The 22,465-nt window shown below is 43.3% G+C and overlaps 1 protein-coding gene across 6 annotated transcripts in view; it reads left to right on the top strand.

Moving 5' to 3' along the window:
* Positions 1-22,465, top strand: part of tent2 (terminal nucleotidyltransferase 2) — a 121,308-nt gene that overhangs the window by 74,268 nt on the left and 24,575 nt on the right. For all 6 annotated transcript variants that reach the window (XR_010974853.1, XR_010974854.1, XM_068029455.1 and 3 more), the window contains 2 exons: positions 3,824-3,915; positions 15,780-15,859. Coding sequence is in view for 4 of the 6 variants with exons in the window: in XM_068029455.1 (XP_067885556.1) it covers positions 3,824-3,915; positions 15,780-15,859 (172 nt within the window). In the remaining 2 variants the exon portion in view is untranslated. The remainder of the gene's footprint in view (positions 1-3,823; positions 3,916-15,779; positions 15,860-22,465) is intronic.

Here is a 22,465-nt window from a genome sequence, read left to right as displayed (position 1 = left end):
GGATAGGCTGACGTCGGCCTATCCTGTCCCGGGATGATCGGGCCTGGCAATCCCAGTTTTGGGTTCTGTGGCAGCTGCCGCCGCTCCGACTCTCCAACAGCTCCACCCACCCCTCACCCTGCCATGGAATCAGACGTTGGGTTGAGAACAAAATCCAGCCCAGAGTGTGTCCATGTCCATGAATTACAGAAAGTTAACGTGCAGGTACAGCATGCACTTAAGGCAAATAGTGTGGTTGCTTACGTTACAAAGGAGTTGGAGTATAAGAGTAAAGAGGTATTACTACAATTATACAGGGCATTGGTGAGGCCAAACCTGGAGTACTGTGTGCAGCTTTGTCCTTCCTTAGGTAAGGAGGCTATACTTGCTCTTGAGGGAGTACACAAAAGGTTCAATGGACAGGTTCCTGGGATGAGGGAACAGATTGAATAGGCTAGGCCTATGTTCCCTGGAGTTTAGAAGAATGAGAGGTGATCTAACTGTAACATATAAAATTCTTAAGGGGCTTGACGGGATAGATGCTGAGAAAATGTTTCCCCTGGCTGGGGAATCTAGAACATGGGGTCACAGTCTCAGAATAAGGGGTCGCCAATTTAGGACTGAGATAAGAAATTTCTTCTCGAACGGAATTCCCTACCCTAGAGAGCTGTGGATACTGTTGTTGAATATATTTGAGACGGTGGTCGATAGATTTTTGGATACTAAGGGAATTAAGGGATATGGGGATAGTACAGGAAGATGGAGTTGAGGTAGAAGGTTAGCCATGATCTTGTTGTCTTGTTGAATGGCAGAGCAGGCTTGAAGGGCCGAATGGCCTACTTTTTCTTATGTTTATTTGTGGGATTGTAAAATGGCTCCCGTCAGCCACCGCAAAAGATAATCAAATTTAACTTGCTGGGAAATGACATCCCACATGTCTGTTTCTCTCTTGTGGAAATTGCTCTAATTCACATCTAATGAACTCGTGAATGTTGCTGCATTGGAGACCATAATTTCAAGAAGATAGTTTTACTTGCATTTATATTGATGCTGGAAATTGAAAGCAACACAGTATTGTAAATGACTTCTTGTGAGTTTCAATGGCAAACGCCACAGTCTTATTCTGGCCTCGATAGACTGAGCAGCTCCTGGAGCTTGTTCTGCCAGTCTGTTGTATTATGGCTGATCTGTACCTCAGTTCCATTTATCCATCTTTGTGCCATATGCCTTAATGCCTTTATGTAACAAAAATATATCAATCTCAGTCTTGAGGCATCTTTAATTGGCTCAGCATCCACAGCTTTTGGGGAAGATGGTATCCAGATTTCCTTTATCCGTTCTGTGACAAAATGCTTCCTGATTTCATTCCTAAGTTGCCTAGCTCTAATTTTAAGGGTATTCACCCTTGTTCTGGATTCTTCCACAGAGGAAATGGTTTCTCTGTATCTACCTTATCAAATCCCTTTATTGTTTTAAATACCTCAATCAATTTAACCCTCAATCATCTTCGCTCTAGGAAAGACAAACCTAGATTGTGCAACCTGTCCTCATAATTTAACCCTTTAAACGCTGATATAATTGAGGTGCATCTGTGATGTAGTGCCTCCAAGATCAGTATATTTTTCCTGAGGTGTGGTGCCCATAAATGCAGTACTCCAGGTGGAGTCTGACCAAGTTTTGTACAACTGAACTATCACTTCCTCGTCCTTTTGAATTCCAGCCTCCTTAATATAATGGCCAAGATCCATTAGCATTTTTGATCACTTTTTGTATTTTTGCACCAGCTTTTGGTGATTTGTGTATGTGGACACCCAAATCTCTTTGCTAACCTATATTGATCTTCCCTTGACATAAAGAAATTAACTGTTTTAACATTGTTCTGAAATTCCCCCTTCAATGTTGATGGAACAACTTCTAAAGCACTAGCACCTACGAACTGCAACGTTCAAGTTAAATTTATGTAGTTACAATGAGGGAATTCCAGAGTGGCAGCTATTGGGTGATGGGGCAGGAGTGGGTGGTACACCAAAGATTGTTGGAATGAGGCATGGAGTGTTTTCAGGGGAATGTAGGGCAGTAGGAGGTTGTAGATATAGGGTAGGGTAGGGAATTGTCATGGAGGAAATTAAAGATGACTCAGCATTTTAAAGTTGAGGCATTAGAGAATAGGCATCTATTGTAGGTCATCAAATACAGGGGTGATGAACCAGAGAGCGTTAGTTATTTAGACCAGGTATGTGCAGCAGAGTTTTGGACAAGGTGGTGTTTATGGAGTATAAAAATTAGGAGCCCAGAAAATTGTAGTCAAGGCTGAAGGTGACAAGGGCGTGTGTAATGGTTTCAGGGTAAATGGTTGGCAGCAATTCATGTTGTGGAGGTGGAAGTATGTGGTCTTGGTGATGCAGTGGATATGTGGTCTAAAGCTAAATTTTAACATGGCAAAGCCCTTTTTGCATTAGAACTGACAGGTTCTTTGAACTCCTATAACTATTTTTCTGAAGATAATTCATTGTAATTTAATAAAAAGCTTTAAAGCCCATTTTGTCAAATCATTCAAAGTTCGTTCCAGCTTCTAAGTTGAACATCTTAAACAGAGTGCGAGTTCACATAAATATAATGGAATTCAACCCCCACGCTTTTCATAGCAGTACTAAAATAGTTGTTATTGATCAGGTAAATTTTTTTGTCTTCTGAGCTTGCCAAAAAAAAGTGTACTGTAAAGTAGGGTGTCATCAAAAATCCTTGTTTTAGCCTAAAATGAAAGCTGAATTATTGTTGGTGACTGTTTTGCTGTGTCAATTTTCTAGGTTCTGGTTTCACAAAAGTGAGTGAAGGCAGCAGGTGGTATTTGGACATGGAGGCCTGTGAAACAGATGGATGTTAGAGCCAGGAGTGCAGCCTTTTAATGTTCAGCTATTTTTACAGGGACAGTGTATAAATGCCTGCTGGAGGGAGAAGTCTGTAACTGGAATAAGTTACAGCCTGTATTACACATGTACACTACCAGTGGGGGTTAGTTATTTTGATGGAAGGAGTGCACATTGTAGATTTTGAACCTGTAATCATCACTTCTTCTGCAATCTTTTCACATGGATTTGTATTGTATGCAGTGATCATGTTTCCTTTCCAAAAAAAGGGAGGTAGGATTCTGGCATTTGGAGCAGTTTTGCACTGAAGACTTGTAGCCACTGAGCATAGGTTGGAACAGGTGGACCATATTTAACTTCTGAGCCATATAGATTGGAAGGAAGAGAGCTTTATGGTTACCCTGCTCAGTTCTGGCCTACAGTGATATCTTAATGATCTGTTGTAAACATCTAGTATTGGGACAAAAAATAAATCTGAATAATGTTTTCACAAGTAAGGTTGCACAGTCACTTATAAAAAATAAGTCTGCACCTTCATAAGAGTCAGAAATAAACCAGGAAAAATCATATATTATCAGTTAACAAACCAGCAAGTTCCAAAAGACATCCAGTACTCAAAAAGGTTGCTCTGTTTCATTTCAGTGATGTGTGCTAGTGACAAAACACTTGCTTTGACTTTTTTTTATTACCTTTTGCCTTTGTTATTATCCAGTAGAGCAATTATTTTAAAGCATCATTGAAGGGATAACTTGCACTAGAACCTGGAAGTCAATAATAGTAATAATCTGTAATAAAGTGCTTATTCATGATTCTTGTTGATGGAAGATTGAGAAGAATTGCATGGGGACAAAGATTTCAAACTTTAAAAGTGAGGTTTGTGGTAGATCATTACATGCTTGTAGATTATTAACTCATAGGTCCATTGAATACTTCAGATTAAAATCATAGCTATTAATACATGTCTGTTTTCACTTCAGTTGGAGTAATTCAATAATTTCAATTCGTGAAGCCAAAGTGATTCCCAAAACCAATGAAATGGAATGGAAAAATAAATATATTTGTGTTGAAGGTATGTAATAAATGTATCTGTTTGACTAGTGTTTATAGTTAAGTAAAAGCAAAATACTGCAGATGCTGGAAATCTGAAATAAAAACAAGAAATGCTGGAAATACTCAGGTCTGGCAGCATCTGTGCAGAGAGAAGCAGAATTAACGTTTCAGGTCAGAGACCCTTCTTCAGAACTGATAAATATTAGAAATGTAAAAGGTTTTAAGCAAGTAAAGCGGGTGTGGGGCAAGAGATAACAAAGGTGAAGGTGTTGATAGGACAGGGTCACAGAGAATAACTGACCAGAAGGTCATGGAACAAAGGCGAACGATATGTTAAAGGTGTGCTGAAAGACAAAGCATTAGTACAGAGAGGGTGTGAATGACTGTGAAGCACAGAGCCCGCCAAGCACAAACATTAAAAAAAAAACCAAAACAGTTGATAAGCACAGTGGAAACAAACTGAAAAATCTAAAATAAAGTAACCAAATAAAAAAGCGAAAAGAAAAAATAACTAAGCATAAAAAGGGGGGCCCGTCATGCTCTGAAATTATTGAACTCGATGTTCAGTCCGGCAGGCTGTAGTGTGCCTAATCCTCATTTACCGATTAGGCACTCTACAGCCTGCCAGACTGAACATTGAGTTCAATAATTTCAGAGCATGATGGGTCCCCCTTTTTATGCTTAGTTATTTTTTTTTCTTTTCACTTTTTTTTATTTGGTTATTTTAGGTTTTTTAGTTTGTTTCCACTGTGCTTGCCCACTGTTTTGGTTTTTTAAAATTGTGTTTTTTTATGTTTGTACTTGGCGTGCTCTGTGCTTTACAGTCATTCACACCCTCTCTGTACTAACACTTTGTCTTTCAGCACACCTTTAACATACTGTTCCCCTTTGTTCCATGGCCTTCTGGTCAGTTATTCTCTATGTCCCTGTCCTATCAGCACCTTCACCTTTGTTATCTCTTGCCCCACCCCCTCTTTACTTGCTTAAAACCTTTTACATTTCTAATATTTATCAGTTCTGAAGAAGGGTCTCTGACCTGAAACGTTAACTCTGCTTCTCTCTGCACAGATGCTGCCAGACCTGCTGTTTATAGTTGTGTTTGTAGTGTCTTTTTAAATGTTTTTCCTGTTTTATAAATCGTTTATCATTTTCTTCTTCCATTATATGTCCATGGATTTCTGCACTTTAGCTGGTTATTTTATAATCAATTATCCCATCAGTTGTATTCCACCAAAGAAAACATTCTCTGAGATAAAATCACCTTGACCATTTCTCAACCAAAGTGGATGTTGTATGCATGTATCCTGTATTGGTCCTGTGCATCCCAGCCTTATTCATTTTGAACAGAAGCCGTTTTTTGAACATTTTTAGGGAAAAATAAGTTAGCCCTTTCTAATTATAGTGCAAGCTTCGCTGACTTTCAAAATACTATATGAAATATTCAGAAAATTGATTTAAGCGAAGTGCACTCATGACATTGGTTTTGATTAATCCTAACACTCAATCGGGTTGACAGTTCTGGTTGGAGGTATTCGTGGAGGTTTGATCATTAATGTTTGATCTTGTGACACTTGTGCACAGTTTGCAAATGGTATTGCATTTACCTTCTAAAGGTTGGGTCCACTATGGTTGTACCTTTGCAGTTTCATGCCAGTAGCTGTCGCCTGAGAGGTTCCAAGTACTTAAGAGGCTGGCCGCAAGTAAGATGAAGAATGTACACAGGCGCAGGCTTGACACACAAACTACTTTTCTTGGGTTAGTAGCAGTGCCTGGGAGATGCATCTTACTCCTCCTGGAAACTCCAGGAGGAGTATCCAGGAGGGTTAGCAACCCTGGACTCTTACACTCAGTTTAATATTCAGGATTTTCATCCAAATAACATCATAGTTTTATAGTGCAAAGTTGTTTGTCACTATAGCAATAAAGAAAAATCCATCAGCATTTCTATTTATTTTCCAAAGTCATGTTCGTGCCTTGTATCACTTGTAAGTATTAATACAGTAGCCACAGCAATCCAGGAGCTGTGACTGGGAGCAAGTAATATCTGTCCTCCAGCCACAGTGCCTACTAGAACATGCAGTTTTACCTCACACACATCAGTCTCAGTTTCTATTTCAGCCACACAGGTGAAACACTTACCTTTGTTTCATCTGAGAGGAAACCCTTACTTCTGCTACTTTCCCGAGCTGCTAGTCATCTTCATTAGAAATCCTTGTCCACTGTTAGCTGTGCTGGCAAATGCATAGTGAATAGCTATAAATTCTCTCAATTGCAAATGACAGGTGCGAAGCTCTACTTTTCTCCTGGGTACAGCACTACCTGAGAGATTCATCTTCCATTCCTGGATGCTGCCAGGCATTTGGGGAACATTGTCAGCCTTGGTTGTATCCTCTTTGAAGCTTGAATATTCTTCCTATATAGTGTGCAGCCCAATTCTGCATATAGTACTCTAACTTAATCCTTATTAAGGATTTATATGGGGTCACTGTTAGTAGCTTGTACATTCCATATGTTTTGAGATTAAAATTAGAATATTATTAGCTTTGTTCACAACCACATCAACCTTGGGTGCTGCCTTTAATATTCCGTGAATTTGTACCCTCAAATGCCTGTGCTGTTCCACAGAACTGAACCTACTTTCATTTAGAGTATAATTACTGATTTTTTTTTTAAACTAAAATGAGATGTAGAGGAAGTGAGAGACCTTGGAGTGCATGTCCACAGGTTCCTGAAGGTGGGAGGATAGGTAGATAAAGTGGTGAAGAAGGCATACGGAATGCTTTCCTTTATTGGCCGAGGTATAGAATACAAAAGCAGGGATGTAATGCTGGAACTGTATAAAACGCTGGTTAGGCTACAGCTGGAGTATGATGTACAGTTCTGGTCACCACATTACAGGAAGGACATAATTTCTCTGGAGAGAGTACAGAGGAGATTTACAAGAATGTTGCCAGGGCTTGAAAGTTGCAGTTATGAGGACAGATTGGATAGGCTAAGTTTGTTTTCCCTGGAACAGGGGAGGCTGAGAGGTGACTTAATTGAGGTGTACAAAACCATGAGAGGCCTAAATAGAGTAGACAGGAAGGACCTTTTCCCCTGGCAGTGTGGTCAGTTACCAGGGGGGCACAGATTTCAGGTGATTGGTAGAAGGATTAGAGGGGACATGAGGAAAAACTTTTTCACCCAGAGGATGGTGGGTATCTGGAATTCACTGTCCGGATCAGTGGTAGAGGCAGAAACTCTCAACTCATTTAAAAGCTACCTGGACCTGCACCTGAAGTGCTGTAACCTGCAAAGCTACGGACCAGGTGCTGGAAGGTGGGATTACATTGAGCAGCTAATTTTTTCAGAAAGCAAAGACACAATGGGCTGAATTGCCTCTTTCTGTGCTGTAAAAATTCTTTGGTTCTATGCTATACTTACTGACATTGAATTCCATTTGTCACTTTAATGGCCATTTCCTTATCAATATCCTTTTGCAGCTTCTTCCTTTGGTCTGCTAAAGAATTAACAATACCTCCTGTTTCGGTATCTTGTGCAAACTTTGACGCATCGCCTTATGAGATAGAAACAGCTTGCTTTTGGAACTCTGATCAGAGTTGATTGTGCTGGCCAGTATGCTTGTGTTTATGATGCTGTATCTACGTGCTCATGTGAATGAAATTTTAATTTATAGCAGAGATTCATAGCACAAGATCATAACAGCATGTTATTCTGCAGCCTTACTTATAATCTGGCAACGTTTTTAGTTGTACCTTTCACCATATGGCACCCCTTTTAAGATTAAGTCTGTTCATCATTCTTTTTCTATAGCTAGAGATTGCAACGCAGATCTTCTTCCTCCACCCCTCCCTCCCCACCTCTCAATGCCAGATCAAAGCGATCAGCTGCACAGGTAATTTTTACAGAAAGGAACAGGTGTGACGGTGGAATAGTGCGTTAGAACACCACTTTGGTACCTGCAAGCTGCATTTTAAGTCAGCCAGGTGGAGGATATGAACGTCGTCTTCTCTTCCAAGGGTCCTCACCAAAATTTACACCATCTCAGCTCTTGCAGGCATGCATTCTACAAAATCTGCCAATCCCTTGCTACTAAGCGATCTAATTTAAAGAAAACCATAGTGCTAACCTGTGAGGGTGGGGAACGTATCCTGCATTGTACCTCAACTGAGTCTCACAGGTGGGAAAGGTTTCATTGAAGTATTGTGGTCCCTATCGTTAGCTCATAAATGACAAGGGGGAAGAAAATTAAAGTAGGTACAGGAAGAGAAGTTTGTAGATTGTTACACAGAACTCCAATAATATATTCTCATATTGTTCTGAGGGAGTGACTGGAAAGTTTCGTCTCGAGAGACAATGGGTAAGCGCCTGGAGGTGGTCAGTGGTTTGTGAAGCAGCGCCTGGAGTGGCTATAAAGGCCAATTCTAGAGTGACAGGCTCTTCCACAGGTGCTGCAGATAAAATTGGTTGTCGGGACTGTTATACAGTTGGCTGTCCCCCTTGCGCTTCTGTCTTTTGTCCTGCCAACTGCTAAGTCTCTTCGACTCGCCATACTTTAGCCCCGCCTTTATGGCTGCCCGCCAGCTCTGGCGATCAATGGCAACGGACTCCCACGACTTGTGATCAATGTCACAGGACTTCATGTCGCGTTTGCAGACGTCTTTAAAGCGGAGACATGGACGGCCGGTGGGTCTGATACCAGTGACGAGCTCGCTGTACAGTGTGTCCTTGGGGATCCTCCCATCTTCCATGCGGCTCACATGGCCAAGCCATCTCGAGAGTTGCTGGCTCAGTAGGGTGTATATGCTGGGGATGTTGGCCGCCTCAAGGACTTCTGTGTTGGAGATATGGTCCTGCCACCTGATGCCAAGGATTCTCCGGAGGCAGCAAAGATGGAATGAATTGAGACGTTGCTCTTGGCTGACGTACGTTGTCCAGGCCTCGCTGCCGTAGAGCAAGGTACTGAGGACACAGGCTTGATACATTCAGACTTTTGTGTTCCATGTCAGTGCGCCATTTTCCCACACTCTCTTGGCCAGTCTGGGCATAGCAGTGGAAGCCTTTCCCATGCGCTTGTTAATTTCTGCATCGATAGACAGGTTACTGGTGATAGTTGAGCCTAGGTAGGTGAACTCTTGACCCACTGCCAGAGTGTGGTCGCCGATATTGATGGATGGAGCATTTCTGACGTCCTGTCCCATGATCATTTTCTTGAGGCTGATGGTTAGGCCAAATTCATTGCAGGCAGCTGCAATCCTGTTGATGAGTCACTGCAGACACTCTTCAGTGTGAGATGTTAATGCAGCATCGTCAGCAAAGAGGAGTTCCCTGATGAGGACTTTCCGTACTTTGGACTTCGCTCTTAGACGGGCAAGGTTGAATAACCTGCCACCTGATCTTGTGTGGAGGAAAATTCCTTCTTAAGACTTGAACGCATGTGAGAGCAACAGGGAGAAGAAGATCCCAAACAGTGTAGGTGCGAGAACACAGCCCTGTTTCACGCCACTCAGGATAGGAAAGGGGTCTGATGAGGCGCCGCTATGCTGAATTGTGCCTCTCATATTGTCATGGAATGAGGTGATGATGCTTAGTAGCTTTGGTGGACATCCGATCTTTTCTAGTAGTCTGAACAGACCACGCCTGCTGACAAGGTCAAAGGCTTTGGTGAGATCAATGAAAGCAACGTAGAGGGGCATCTGTTGTTCACGGCATTTCTCCTGTAGCTGGGAAAGGAGAGCAACATGTCAATGGTCAATCTCTCTGCTCGAAAGCCACACTGTGCCTCAGGGTAGACACGCTCAGCCAGCTTCTGGAGCCTGTTTAAAGCGACTCGAGCGAAAACTTTCCCCACTATGCTGAGCAGGGAGATTCCACGGTAGTTGTTGCAGTCACCGCGGTCACCCTTGTTCTTATAGAGGGTGATGATATTGGCATCGCGCATGTCCTGTGGTACTGCTCCCTCTATCCAGCACAGGAAAAGCAGTTTGTAGAGTGCTGAAAGTACTGCAGGCTTGGCACTCTTGATTATTTCAGGGGTAATGCCGTCCTTCCCAGGGGCTTTTCCGCTAGCTAGAAAATCAGTGGCATCACTGAGTTCCGATTTTGTTGGCTGTACGTCTAGCTCATCCATGACTGGGAGAGACTGGGCTGCATTGAGGGCTGTCTCAGTGACAACATTTTCCCTGGAGTACAGTTCTAGGTAGTGCTCCACCCAGCGGTCCATTTGCTTGCGTTGATCAGTGATTGTGTCCCCTGATTTAGACTTGAGGGGGGCGATCTTCAGGATGCTTGGCCCAAAAGCTCTTTTAATGCCATCATACATTCCTCTGATGTTTCCGCTGTCAGAGGCCAGCTGAATATGACTGCATAGGTGTTGCCAGTAGTCGTTTGCGCAGCGCCCGCTGTTCTTTGTGCAGCGCTTCTGGCTGCTTTGAGTGCTACAGATGTTAACTCGCTAGGGGCTTTCTTGTAGTTCAGCAGTGCAGTGCGCTTAGCGGCTATGACAGGTTCCAGCTCTGCAAAGTGAAATTGAAACCATTCTGCTTTACACGTTTGCCAGAGGTGGTCATTGCTGAGTCATCGATGGCGTCTCTGATGTGGGCCCACTTGGTCTCTGCATCCCCTGTAGGAGTGTTTTGAAGGGCTTTTTCAAGTGAATTTAGAAACTTATGTAACAGCTGTGGAAAAGAAATTTTGCTCGTGTTGATGCGCGGGTGGCCCTTCTGCTTGGAGTGATGCAGCTACTTTGGTTTAAGTATAACCTTGTTGCACACCAGGGAGTGGTCGGTGTCGCAGTCCGCACTGTGGAAACTGCATGTGATTTGAACGCTATTTAAAGAGGCTCGCCTTGTGACGATGAGGTCTAGCTGGTGCCAACGACGTGATCTTGGGTGCCTCCAAGAAACCTGGTGACAGGGTTTAGTATGAAAGAACGAGTTGGTGATGCAGAGGTTATGATAGGTACACAACTCAAGCAGTCTCTGTCCATTCTCATTCATCCTTCCAATGCCATAGTGCCCAAGGCAGGAGGGCCATGAGTCATGGTGGGCCCCAACCCTGGCATTATAGTCCCCCAGCAGGAACAGATGTTCGGTATTGGGGATGCTACTAATATTATGGAATCAGAGGAGATAGGGGAAGTGTTAAATGAATATTTTGCGTCAGTATTTACAGTAGAGAAAGAAAATGTTGTTGAGAATACTGAGATTCAGGCTACTAGGCTAGATGGGATTGAGGTTCACAAGGAGGAGGTGTTATCAATTTTGGAAAGTGTGAAAATAGATAAGTCCCCTGGGCCAGATGGGATTTATCCTAGGATTCTCTGGGAAGCTAGGGAGGAGATTGCAGAGCCTTTGTCTTTGATCTTTATGTCGTCATTGTCGACAGGAATAGTGCCGGAAGACTGGAGGATAGCAAGTGTTGTCCCCTTGTTCAAGAAGGGGAGTAGAGACAGCCCTGGTAATTATAGACCTGTGAGCCTTACTTCGGTTGTGGATAAAATGTTGGAAAAGGTTATAAGATTTATAATCATCTTGAAAAGAATAAGTTCATTAGCGATAGTCAGCACGGTTTTGTGACGGGTAGGTCGTGCCTCACAAACCTTATTGAGTTTTTTGAGAAGGTGACCAAACAGGTGGATGAGGGTAAAGCAGTGGATGTGGTGTATATGGATTTCAGTAAGGCGTTTGATAAGGTTCCCCACGGTAGGCTATTGCAGAAAATACGGAAGTATGGGGTTGAAGGTGATTTAGAGCTTTGGATCAGAAATTGGCTAGCTGAAAGAAGACAGAGGGCGGTGGTTGATGGCAAATGTTCATCCTGGAGTTTAGTTACTAGTGGTGTACCGCAAGGATCTGTTTTGGGGCCACTGCTGCTTGTCATTTTTATAAATGACCTGGAAGAGGGTGTAGAAGGGTGGGTTAGTAAATTTGCAGATGACACTAAGGTCGGTGAAGTTGTGGATAATGCCGAAGGATGTTGTAGGGTACAGAGGGACATAGATAGGCTGCAGAGCTGGGCTGAGAGATGGCAAATGGAGTTTAATGCGGAAAAGTGTGAGGTGATTCACTTTGGAAGGAGTAACAGGAATGCAGAGTACTGGGCTAATGGGAAGATTCTTGGTAGTGTAGATGAACAGAGAGATCTTGGTGTCCAGGTGCATAAATCCCTGAAGGTTGCTACCCAGGTTAATAGGACTGTTAAGAAGGCATATGGTGTGTTAGCTTTTATTAGTAGGGGGATCGAGTTTCGGAGCCACGAGGTCATGCTGCAGCTGTACAAAACTCTGGTGAGACAGCACCTGGAGTATTGCGTGCAGTTCTGGTCACCGCATTATAGGAAGGATGTGGAAGCTATGGAAAGGGTGCAGAGGAGATTTACTCGGATGTTGCCTGGTATGGAGGGAAGGTCTTACGAGGAAAGGCTGAGGGACTTGAGGTTGTTTTCGTTGGAGAGAAGGAGGAGGAGAGGTGACTTAATAGAGACATATAAGATAATCAGAGGGTTAGATAGGGTGGATAGTGAGCGTCTTTTTCCTCGGATGGTGATGGCAAACACGAGGGGACATAGCTTTAAGTTGAGGGGAGATAGATATAGGACAGATGTTAGAGGTAGTTTCTTTACTCAGAGAGTAGTAGGGGCGTGGAACGCCCTGCCTGCAGCAGTAGTAGATTCGCCAACTTTAAGGGCATTTAAGTGGTCATTGGATAGACATATGGATGAAAATGGAATAGTGTAGGTCAGATGGTTTCACAGGTCGGCGCAACATCGAGGGCCGAAGGGCCTGTACTGCGCTGTAATGTTCTAATTCTAATTCTAATTATGGAGTTCCTCATAGAACTGGTCTTTAGCTTCAGGTGGGGGGCAGAGTGTTGGAGCACAGATGCTGAGTAGGTGTACTGGATCAGAGGCGGTGAGCAGTCGGATGGACAGTATGCGTTCCGAGCCATTTGAGGGTGGCTCTATCATGCTGAGAAAAGAGTTTCTGATGGCGAAGCCCACTTCATACTGTCTTGGTTCTTCAGGATCCCTACCCTGCCAGAAGAAGGTGTAGTCTTGCTCTCTTCGAGATCCGCTTGCAGGGAGGCTTGTCTCCTGAAGTGCTGCAATGTCCACTTTGAGTCTACTGAGGTCATTGTTAATGATGGCGGTCTTCCGAGAATCGTTGATTTGCGTAAGGTCATCCGACAGGCCAGGAGACACAGTTCTGACGTTCCAGCTTGCAAAACGAAGGGCTGGTATCTTCTTTCCTTTTTTTGTCGTGCTGTTTGGTGCGGTGTTGCAGTCCACTTTTCGGGCAATGACCCTGAACTCCAAGCACCCGTTGAAGCAGGTGGACTGTGGCAGGACAGAACCTTACTGACCGGGGGCTGCCCGGTTTGAGGCGGGCGGTAGCTGTCCAGTGAGATGTGATGACCTCTCCCACCGACAAAGGCAACCCGTGACGCCCAATCTCTACACCAATTGAGCTGTATCTCTAAAACTAAAACCTTCCATCGCTGCTGAGGGGCAAGAGCAGAAGCAACACCACTGTCAACTGCTCCAGTAGGAGCAATACCAGCAGCAGCACCAACTGCCTTCTCCTCAACCGCAAGCCGTTTTACAGAGTAAATGGGATGGACGCCGAGATCCAGCACAAAGGAGGCGAGACCCCCAACACGGGGTTACAGGCAGAGGATCATCTTTCTCAACGCGTCTGAGCACCAGGGCCTCAGGACGCTCAGGCTGTTATGACAGGTTTCTGCAGGCTCCTGGAACAAGACCTTCTTTCCAGTGGAGCAGGTGGCATACATTGGCAGTTGGGTGTCTGCCTCTCACCAAGTTGTATACTCTGTTCTGCAAAGAGAGATAGAGAGGTGTACATGTTGGTAATGGCTTGTGCGGAGATGAGGGAAGGACATCATTTGTGGAGGGTCACTGTGAGGCATTGGTGTGAGAGGGCAATAGGCTGAAGGTGAGTGTTGGCTTTCGAAAGGGGATTATTTCTGCTGGTTGGGGGATCAAACACAGGGGCACAGTCTCAGGATAAGGGGCCAATTATTTAGGACTGAGATGAGAAATTACTTCACTCAAAGGGTTGTGAATCTTTGGAATCCTCTACCCCAGAGGGTTGTGGATGCTCCATCATTGTATATATTTAAGGCTGGGATAGACAGAATTTTGGTCTCTTGGAATTGAGGGGTATGGCAAGCAGCTGGGAAAGTGGAGTTGAATCTTAAAATCAGCCATGATCGTTTTGAATGGTGGAGCAGGCTCGATGGGCCATAGGGTCTACTCCTCCTAATTCTTGCGTGTCCTTGGGATGTGAGGTGCCTGCAAAGAGACGATTGACTGGAGCTGCAAGTTGTGTTGACCTGAGGACGCTGTGTCGGAGAATGCTGGGCAGGTCACAGTGTGGGGCTTGGCACCTGAAAGTACGCCACTTACTTGTCATGTCCGCCTGAGGTCCTAGATCCTCTTGGTGCACTGTCCCCAGGTTGGAGGGAGCACGTCCTGCTGCTGACTTCCTCGGCCACTTCCATCCACCCCTGCTTGGTTTTAGAGGTTGTTCTCTTCCTTACCGCACTGCAGCCCCTCGGATCCCGCAGCAGAACCTCGAGGTAAGAGCATGATACCCGGGGGCAGCCTTCCCAGGTCTCCTTTTCATTCCTGTGGTTGCTGCAGCTCTTTTAACTCATGCCATAATCTTCTTAATTTCTTTGACAGAATGGATGTGTCATCCTGCCTGCCCTCCGTAATTGGTTGGGGAGCCTGGAGGCGGGATGCTAATTCCGTTGGTTTGGGAAAGAGCCTCGGCGCAGCCCACCTGTGAAGTCAGGTTCCTGACCCAGAAATGGTCTCATCATTCTAGTAAGGAATAAGTGGAAAGATTCTGCCCAACGTTTCAGGATGATGACCTTTTTGTTATGCTGAATGCCATTTTTCATGTGAGAAATGGATGGCTGGCAATTTAAAATGCATTTTGAGTAGAAGTTTACCTAAAGTGGTTACCTGTTTCAGACTGTTCCATGCTGAGTTGCAGTCGAGCGCTATTTTGAAATGCGGGGTGGGCTGGTGTTTTCAGGAGTTCCTGAGCAATGGCCACATGTTGCCACATCTGGTCCATACAGGAGACATTGAGCACCTTCGTGTTGACATATCTCTGATTTCTGCTTGTCTTTGAAAAGCAGCAGATGACCTCCAAGGGAGAAATTACCTCTGCACTCTTGGCTGGACAGATAGCAGAGAAAAAAAAAAATCACCTTTAAAGGAGCTAGTATATGCTTGCTTTTATATTTTGTGGTAACCATCTGAGAATTTATGCACATCTGGTCTATGAAATATTTGTTTTGTCTACTGTTAAAGCACTTACAAACAGAACCAGATGATGCGTCACCTAGTGTTAACTAGGTCTGTCTATCAAAAGATTAAATGAGTGCACATGTAATTCACAGAGCTAGGTCCCAATCCCAGTGGAGTTTCATTGTTGAAACACCTGGGTTCTATTACAGTGCAAGCAGTGGGAATAATTTTCCGTAAACAGGCAGGCGACCGTAGCGCATAAACCTGTGGTTGATACCACCTGATCCCATATACCTTGGCAGACCTGAATTCATAACAATGATTTGGATATATTTAGCACCTTTAACATAGTAAAATATCCCAAGGCGCCTCACAGGAGAGCAATCAGACAAAACTTGACAGTCATAGAAGGGGATATTTACGACAGGTGACTAAAGGCTTGCTCAAAGGTTTTAACAGCAACTTGTTTGCAACAGTCCTGTATTTCGGAGGATTAAGAGCATTTTCTGGATCATTTGTTTCATCTGTCTACACCAAGGTACTTGTGTAAAATTATGGAAGTTAGTATTGTGTTTAACTTGATTTCTATTTTTGACATTGCAGAACCTTTTGACAGAACAAACACAGCACGAGCTGTGCATGAAAAATGCAAGTTTGACATGATCAAAAAGGAGTTTGTGCAGGTAACATCTGAAAAGATTGTGAATTTTATAAATATAAATTAAATTGTATGATTATAATCTAGAATTATAACAAACTTGATGATTTTATCTTCATGAAATATGTTTAACATCATATTCCAATTCTGAAACACATTCATTTAAAGCATAATTTCTTCTGTACCGGCTATGCAATCAAGATATAACCATTCTTAAACCCACATCAGGGAACAAGAAACCTAGGGGAAATTCCTGCCGGGTGCTCCGGTTTCCTCCCACAGCCAAAAACTTGCAGCTTGATAGGTAAATTGGCCATTGTTAATTGCCCCTAGTGTAGGTAGGTGGTAGGAGAATGGTGGGGATGTGGTAGGGAATATGGGATTAATGTAGGATTAGTATAAATGGGTGGTTGTTGGTCGGCACAAACTCGGTGGGCCGAAGGGCCTGTTTCAGTGCTGTATCTCTCTATGACTATGACTGAAAACAAAGAAAGATCTGCATTTATATAGCCGGACGTCAGTTTAATGTGCTAAATCTTCATTGCATGATAAAATAAGCAAGTGTAAAACAATTAACGGAATCAGTAGCTGCTTCCAGTTATATTAGAACTAATCCACACAGTGTACCATCAAGTTTGTCTCCTTTACCCAAGGCACAAAACAAAATACTCATGAGTGTCTTTGCTCATGAGTATCTTTGGGAGCTGGTTGCTTGAGGGTACTCGCTGCCTAACAAGAACAATTTGCAGTTATAATTTCTTTTAACATAGAGGAAGGTTTAAAACCACTTCACAGTGTGTTTTCTGCATTGAGCAGAGCAGAAACTGGACTGAAGGAATTAAAACCAGAGGAAGAGAGCATGCTGCTGAGAGGCAAATACATGGGCAGTCTTTGGACAACAAAAGAAGGGTGGAAATTGATGAAAGGATGGGATGATAGGATGAAAGGAGTACCTTTTTGTCAAGGGAGTTATGAAGGCAGTTTTTGAAGGGATGAAAGTCTGTGCCTGACTCAGAAGGTATGCTACCAATTGATGTTTCCTTAGCTGGGGAGTCTAGAACTAGGATCCACACTCAGAATAAGGGATAAACCATTTAGAATTGAGATGAGGGGTAATTTCTTCACTCAAAGGGTTGTGAATCTTTGGCATTCTCTATCCCAGAGAGCTGTGGATACTCAATTGTTGAGCATATTCTAGTCAGTGATCGATAAATTTTTGGATACCAAAGGAATCAAGGGATATGAGAATAGTGTGGGAAGGTGGAGTTCAGGTAGAAGATCAACCATGGTCTTATTGAATGGTGGTCTAGGCTCGAAGGGCAGAATGACCTACTTATGCTCCTATTTCTTATGTTATTTCCTTTGTCTCCCAATTTTCCCTATGTGGCAGTGGAAAACGACTGCTAATCGAACAGACATGTAGTTATTTTGCTTTTAGGTCTATACCATTTGCTGTACTTGATTCATCCTGTGACTCTAACTAACTGTGAGCTGATTTTCTCTCCTTCCTATGCAGGCAGGAGCACCTGCTGATCCTTTTTGAGATCAGGAATTTGTGGGCACAAACTTGTAACACAACATCTGTTTTGCATAGTGTATTAAAACACATTTCACTCAATGTCTGTCTTCACTGTACATCTCCTGGGCCATGTAACTGTTTCCTTATGTAGCAATCCACTGCCATTGACCCACTAAATCTTTAAAAGTAAATTATGAAGCTGCGAAGCAGCAATGGCAAAAGGAAATTCAATGATCTGTCATATGTTCGTTCTTACTACTATCGATACGTTTAATGGTAAATGTCAATCTAATGATTTTTGCTTCAAGTGTGTTTTAAATGGTGCTCAATAAGGGCTAAGATTTAAGAGTTCAACTGTGAGATAAGCAGGTACTGAAGATGCAAAAATTGCTTGTAAAGTATTTGGCTGCAAAAACACAATAAAACTAAATTATCCCAAGTAAAATTTGAACTGAAATCAAAATTTCAGTTTGGTGCTTTGCAGCACAATCACCATGGGGACTATGATTTCTTTTTTCAGTCTTGCTCAATTCGTACTCATTATAATCGCTTGTGTTTCTTGCCCCCCACCCCCCAATTCTCATGGTTTCACTAAGCCAATTTTGAAATAGAATTATTGCCTGTAGCTTAGCATGAATAATTTTGCAAAGAAAGTGCCAATAACTGTATGGAAAAAAAAAACTGGACAACACAGCAGCAATATTTCCACAAAAAAATGAGCCACTAGTTGATTCTTTTATGGTCTTGCTGCTGTTAATGTCATGAAGACATTTAAGAAGCCAGGGGAGCATAATTGTGTGATCGATTTCAGGATGTAAACATGCATGATAATTTATTAGTTATTTGAATCCTTTATCATAAACTTTTTATTTTATCATATTTTGGGCATAAAATCATAGAATGGTTACAGCTCACAAGGAGGCCATTTGGCCTGTCGTGTCCGTGCCGACTCTCTGCAAGAGGAACTCAGCTAGTTTCACTACCCCACCCTTTCTCCGCAACCCTGCAAATTTTTTCTGCTCAACTGCTTATCCCTTGTGAAAGCCACAATTGAATCTGTCTCCACAGTGGCGCAGTGGTTAGCACCGCAGCCTCACAGCTCCAGGGACCCGGGTTCGATTCCGGGCACTGCCTGTGTGGAGTTTGCAAGTTCTCCCTGTGTCTGCGTGGGTTTTCTCCGGGTGCTCCGGTTTCCTCCCACAAGCCAAAAGACTTGCAGGTTGATAGGTAAATTGGCCATTATAAATTGTCACTAGTATAGGTAGGTGGTAGGGAAATATAGGGACAGGTGGGGATGTTTGGTAGGAATATGGGATTAGTATAAATGGGTGGTTGATGTTCGGCACAGACTCGGTGGGCCGAAGGGCCTGTTTCAGTGCTGTATCTCTAATCTAATCTAATCCATCACACTCTCAGGCAGTGCATTCCAGATCCTAACCACTTGCTGCACAAAAAAGTTTTTTCTCGTGTCTCCAATTACCAAAAGCACAATAAGGAAAATCTTTTATCATGCAGCGAGTGGTTAGGATCTGGAATGCACTCCCTGAGGGTGTGGTGGAGGCGGATTCAATCATGGCTTTCAAAAAGAAATTGTATAAGCACCTGAAGGGAAAACATCTGCAAGACTACAGGGAAAAGGCAAGGAAACGGGAGTAGTTAAATTGCTCTTGCAGAGAACCAGCACAGACTCAACAGGCGGAATGGCCTGCTTCTGTGCAGTAACGATACTATGCTTTGCTCCTTAAATTGGTGTCCTCAGGTTTTCATCCCTTCCACCAATGGGTACAGTTTCTCCCTATCTACTCTGCCAGATCCCTCATGACTTTGAACACTTCTATCGCACCTCTTTTCAACCTTCTCTTCTTCAAGGAGAACAACCCCAACTTTTCCAATCTATCCACATAACTTAAGTCACTTGTCTCTAGAACAATTCTTACAAATCTTTTCTGCACCCTCTGCCTTCACATCCTTCCTAAAGTCCAGTGCCCAGAATTGGACACGATACTCCAGTAGAGGCTGAACCAGTGTTTTATAAAGGTTCATCATAACCTCCTTGCTTTTGTACTCTATCACTCTGTTTATAAATCCCAAGACCCCGTATGCCTTTTTAACTACTTTCTCAACCTCCCTAACTATTTGTACTCATATGCCCTCAGGTTTCTCTGTTCTTGCACCCCTTTAGAATTGTACTCTTTATATTGCCTCTCTTCATACTTCCTATCAAAATGTATCACTTCACACTTCTCTGCATTAAATTTCATCTGCCATGTGTCCTCCCATTCCACCAAGCCCGTCTTTGTCCTCTTGCAGTCTCATCGCTATCCACCTCACAGTTCCTAATACTTCCAGGTTTTGTGTCATAGAATCATAGAAAAGCATAGAATGGTTACTGCACAGAAGTAGGCCATTTCGCCTGTTGAATCTGTGCCATCTCTCCACAATAGAATAGAAACATAGAAAATAGGAGCAGGAGTAGGTCATTCGGCCCTTCGAGCCTGCTCTGCCATTCATTATGATCATGGCTGATTATCCAACTCAGTACCCTGTTCCCGCTTTCATCCCATACCCTTTGATCCCTTTAGACCCAAGAGCTATATCTAACTCCTTCTTGAAAACATACAATGTTTTGGCCTCAACTGCTTTCTGTGGTAGCAAATTCCACAGGCTCACCACACTCTGGGTGAAGAAATTTCTCCTCATCTCAGTTCTGAAAGGTTTACCCCGCATCCTTCGACTATGACCCCTGGTTCTGGACTCCCCCACCATCAGGAACGTCCTTCCTGCATCTACCCTGTCAAGTCCTGTTAGAATTTTGTAGGTTTCTATGAGATCCCCCCTCGCTCTTCTGAACTCCAGCGAATATAATCCTAACTGACTCGATCTCTCCTCATACGTCCGTCTCACCATCCCAGGAATCAGTCTGGTAAACCTTTGCTGCACTCCCTCTATAGCAAGAACATCCTTCCTCAGATAAGGAGACCAAAACTGCACACGATATTCCAGGTGTGGCCTCACCATGGCCCTGTATTATTGCAGCAAGACATCCCTGCTCCTGTACTCGAATCCTCTTGCTATGAAGGCCAACATACCATTTGCCCTTTTTACCGCCTGTTGCACCTGCATGCTTACCGTCAGCAACTGGTGTACAAGAACACCCAGGTCTCGCTGCATATTCTCCTCTCTCAGTTTATAGTCATTCAGATAATAATCTGCCTTCCTGTTTTTGCTACCAAAGTGGATAACCTCACATTTTTCCACATTATACTGCATCTGCCATGCATTTGCCCACTCATTCAACTTGTCCAAATCACCCTGAAGCCTCTCTGCATCTTCCTCATAACTCACCCTCCCACCCAGTTTTGTGTCATCTGCAAATTTGGAGATATTACATTTAGTTCCATCATCTAAATCATGAATGTATATTGTGAATAGCTGGGGTCCTAGCACCGATCCCTGCGGTACCCCACTAGTCACTGCCTGCCATTCGGAAAAAGAGCCATTTATCCCTACTCTTTGTTTCCTGTCCGCCAACCAATTTTCTATCCATCGCAATACAGTAGCCGCAATCCTATGCACTTTAATTTTACATGCTAATCTCTTATATGGGACTTTGTCGAAAGCCTTCTGAAAGTCCAAATAAACCACGTCCACTGGCTCCCCCTCATCAACCCTACTAGTTACATCTTCGAAGAATTCCAGTAGATTTGTCGAGCATGATTTCCCTTTCGTAAATCCATGCTGACACTGCCCGATTCCACCAATTTAGCTACTCCCCTTCCTCTGCCTTTTCCCTGTAGCCTTGCAGACGTTTTCCCTTCAGGTGCTTATACAATTTCTTTTTGAAAGCCATGATTGAATCTGCCTCCATCACGCTCTCGGGGAGTGCATTCCAGATTGTAACCACTCGCTGCATAATAAAAGTTTTTCCTCGTTACACTTTTGGTTCTTTTGCCATTCACCTTAAAGCTATGTCCTCTGGTTCCCATCTCTTCCACCTATGGGATCAGTTTCTCTCTACCTCTCTATAGACCCCTCGTGATTTTGAGCACCTCTATCAAGTCTCCTTTCAACTTTCTCTTTAAGGAGAACAGTCCAAGTTTCTCCAATCTAGCCACGTAACTGAAGTCCCTCATCCCTGGAAACATTCTTGTAAATCTTTTCTGCACTCTTTCTAAAGCCTTCACATTCTTCCCAAAGTGCAGTGCCCAGAACTGGACACTATACTCCAGTTGAGGAGTTTTATAAAGATTCTTAATAACTTCCTTTCTTTTGTATTCTTTGTCTCTATTTATAAAGTCCAGGATCCCGTCTGCCTTTTTAATCACATTTTCAACCTGCCCTGTCATCTTCAAGGATTTGTGCACATATCCCCTCAGGTTTGTTTGTTCTTGTACCCCCTTTAGAATTGTACCATTGCTTTTCCTCATTCTTCCTACCAAAATATATCCCTTCACACTTCTCTGCATTAAATTTCATCCATCACACATCCACCCATTCCACCAGCCTGTCTGTCCTCTTGAAGTCTATCACTATCCTCCTCACAGTTCTCAGTACTTCCAAGTTTTGTGTCATCTGCAGTTTTGTAATTGTGCCCTGTGCACCCAAGTCTAGGTCTTTATTATAGATCAAGAAAAGCAGTGGTCCTAGTACCAATCCCTGGAGAACCACATTGTATAATTTCCTCCAGCCCAAAAACAACTGTTCAGCACTCAGCCAACTTCTTCTCCATGCTGCCACTGTCCCTTTTATTCCATAGACTTCAACTTTTCTGGCAAGTCTATTATATGGCACTTTTATCAAACGTCTTTTGGAAGTCCGCATAACTCTCAATCAACCCCCTTTATTGCCTCATCAAAAAATTCAATTGTTAGTTAAACAAGATTTACCTTTAACAAATTTGTGCTGGCTTTCCCTAATTAATCCACATTTGTCCAAGTGACTGTTCATGGGTTGGTAAGATGGGCAGAGCAGTGGCAAATGGAATTTAATCCTGAGAAGTGTGAGATGATGCATTTTGGGAGGACTAACAAGGCAAGAGAATATACAATGGATGGTAGAACCCTAGGAAGTACAGAGGGTCAGAGGGATCTTGGTGTACTTGTCCATAGATCA

Source organism: Heterodontus francisci, chromosome 4, assembly GCF_036365525.1.
Source record: "Heterodontus francisci isolate sHetFra1 chromosome 4, sHetFra1.hap1, whole genome shotgun sequence".
NCBI lineage: Eukaryota > Metazoa > Chordata > Chondrichthyes > Heterodontiformes > Heterodontidae > Heterodontus > Heterodontus francisci.
Note: the sequence above shows the minus strand (reverse complement) of the source record. Positions and strands in the feature narration are given on the sequence as shown.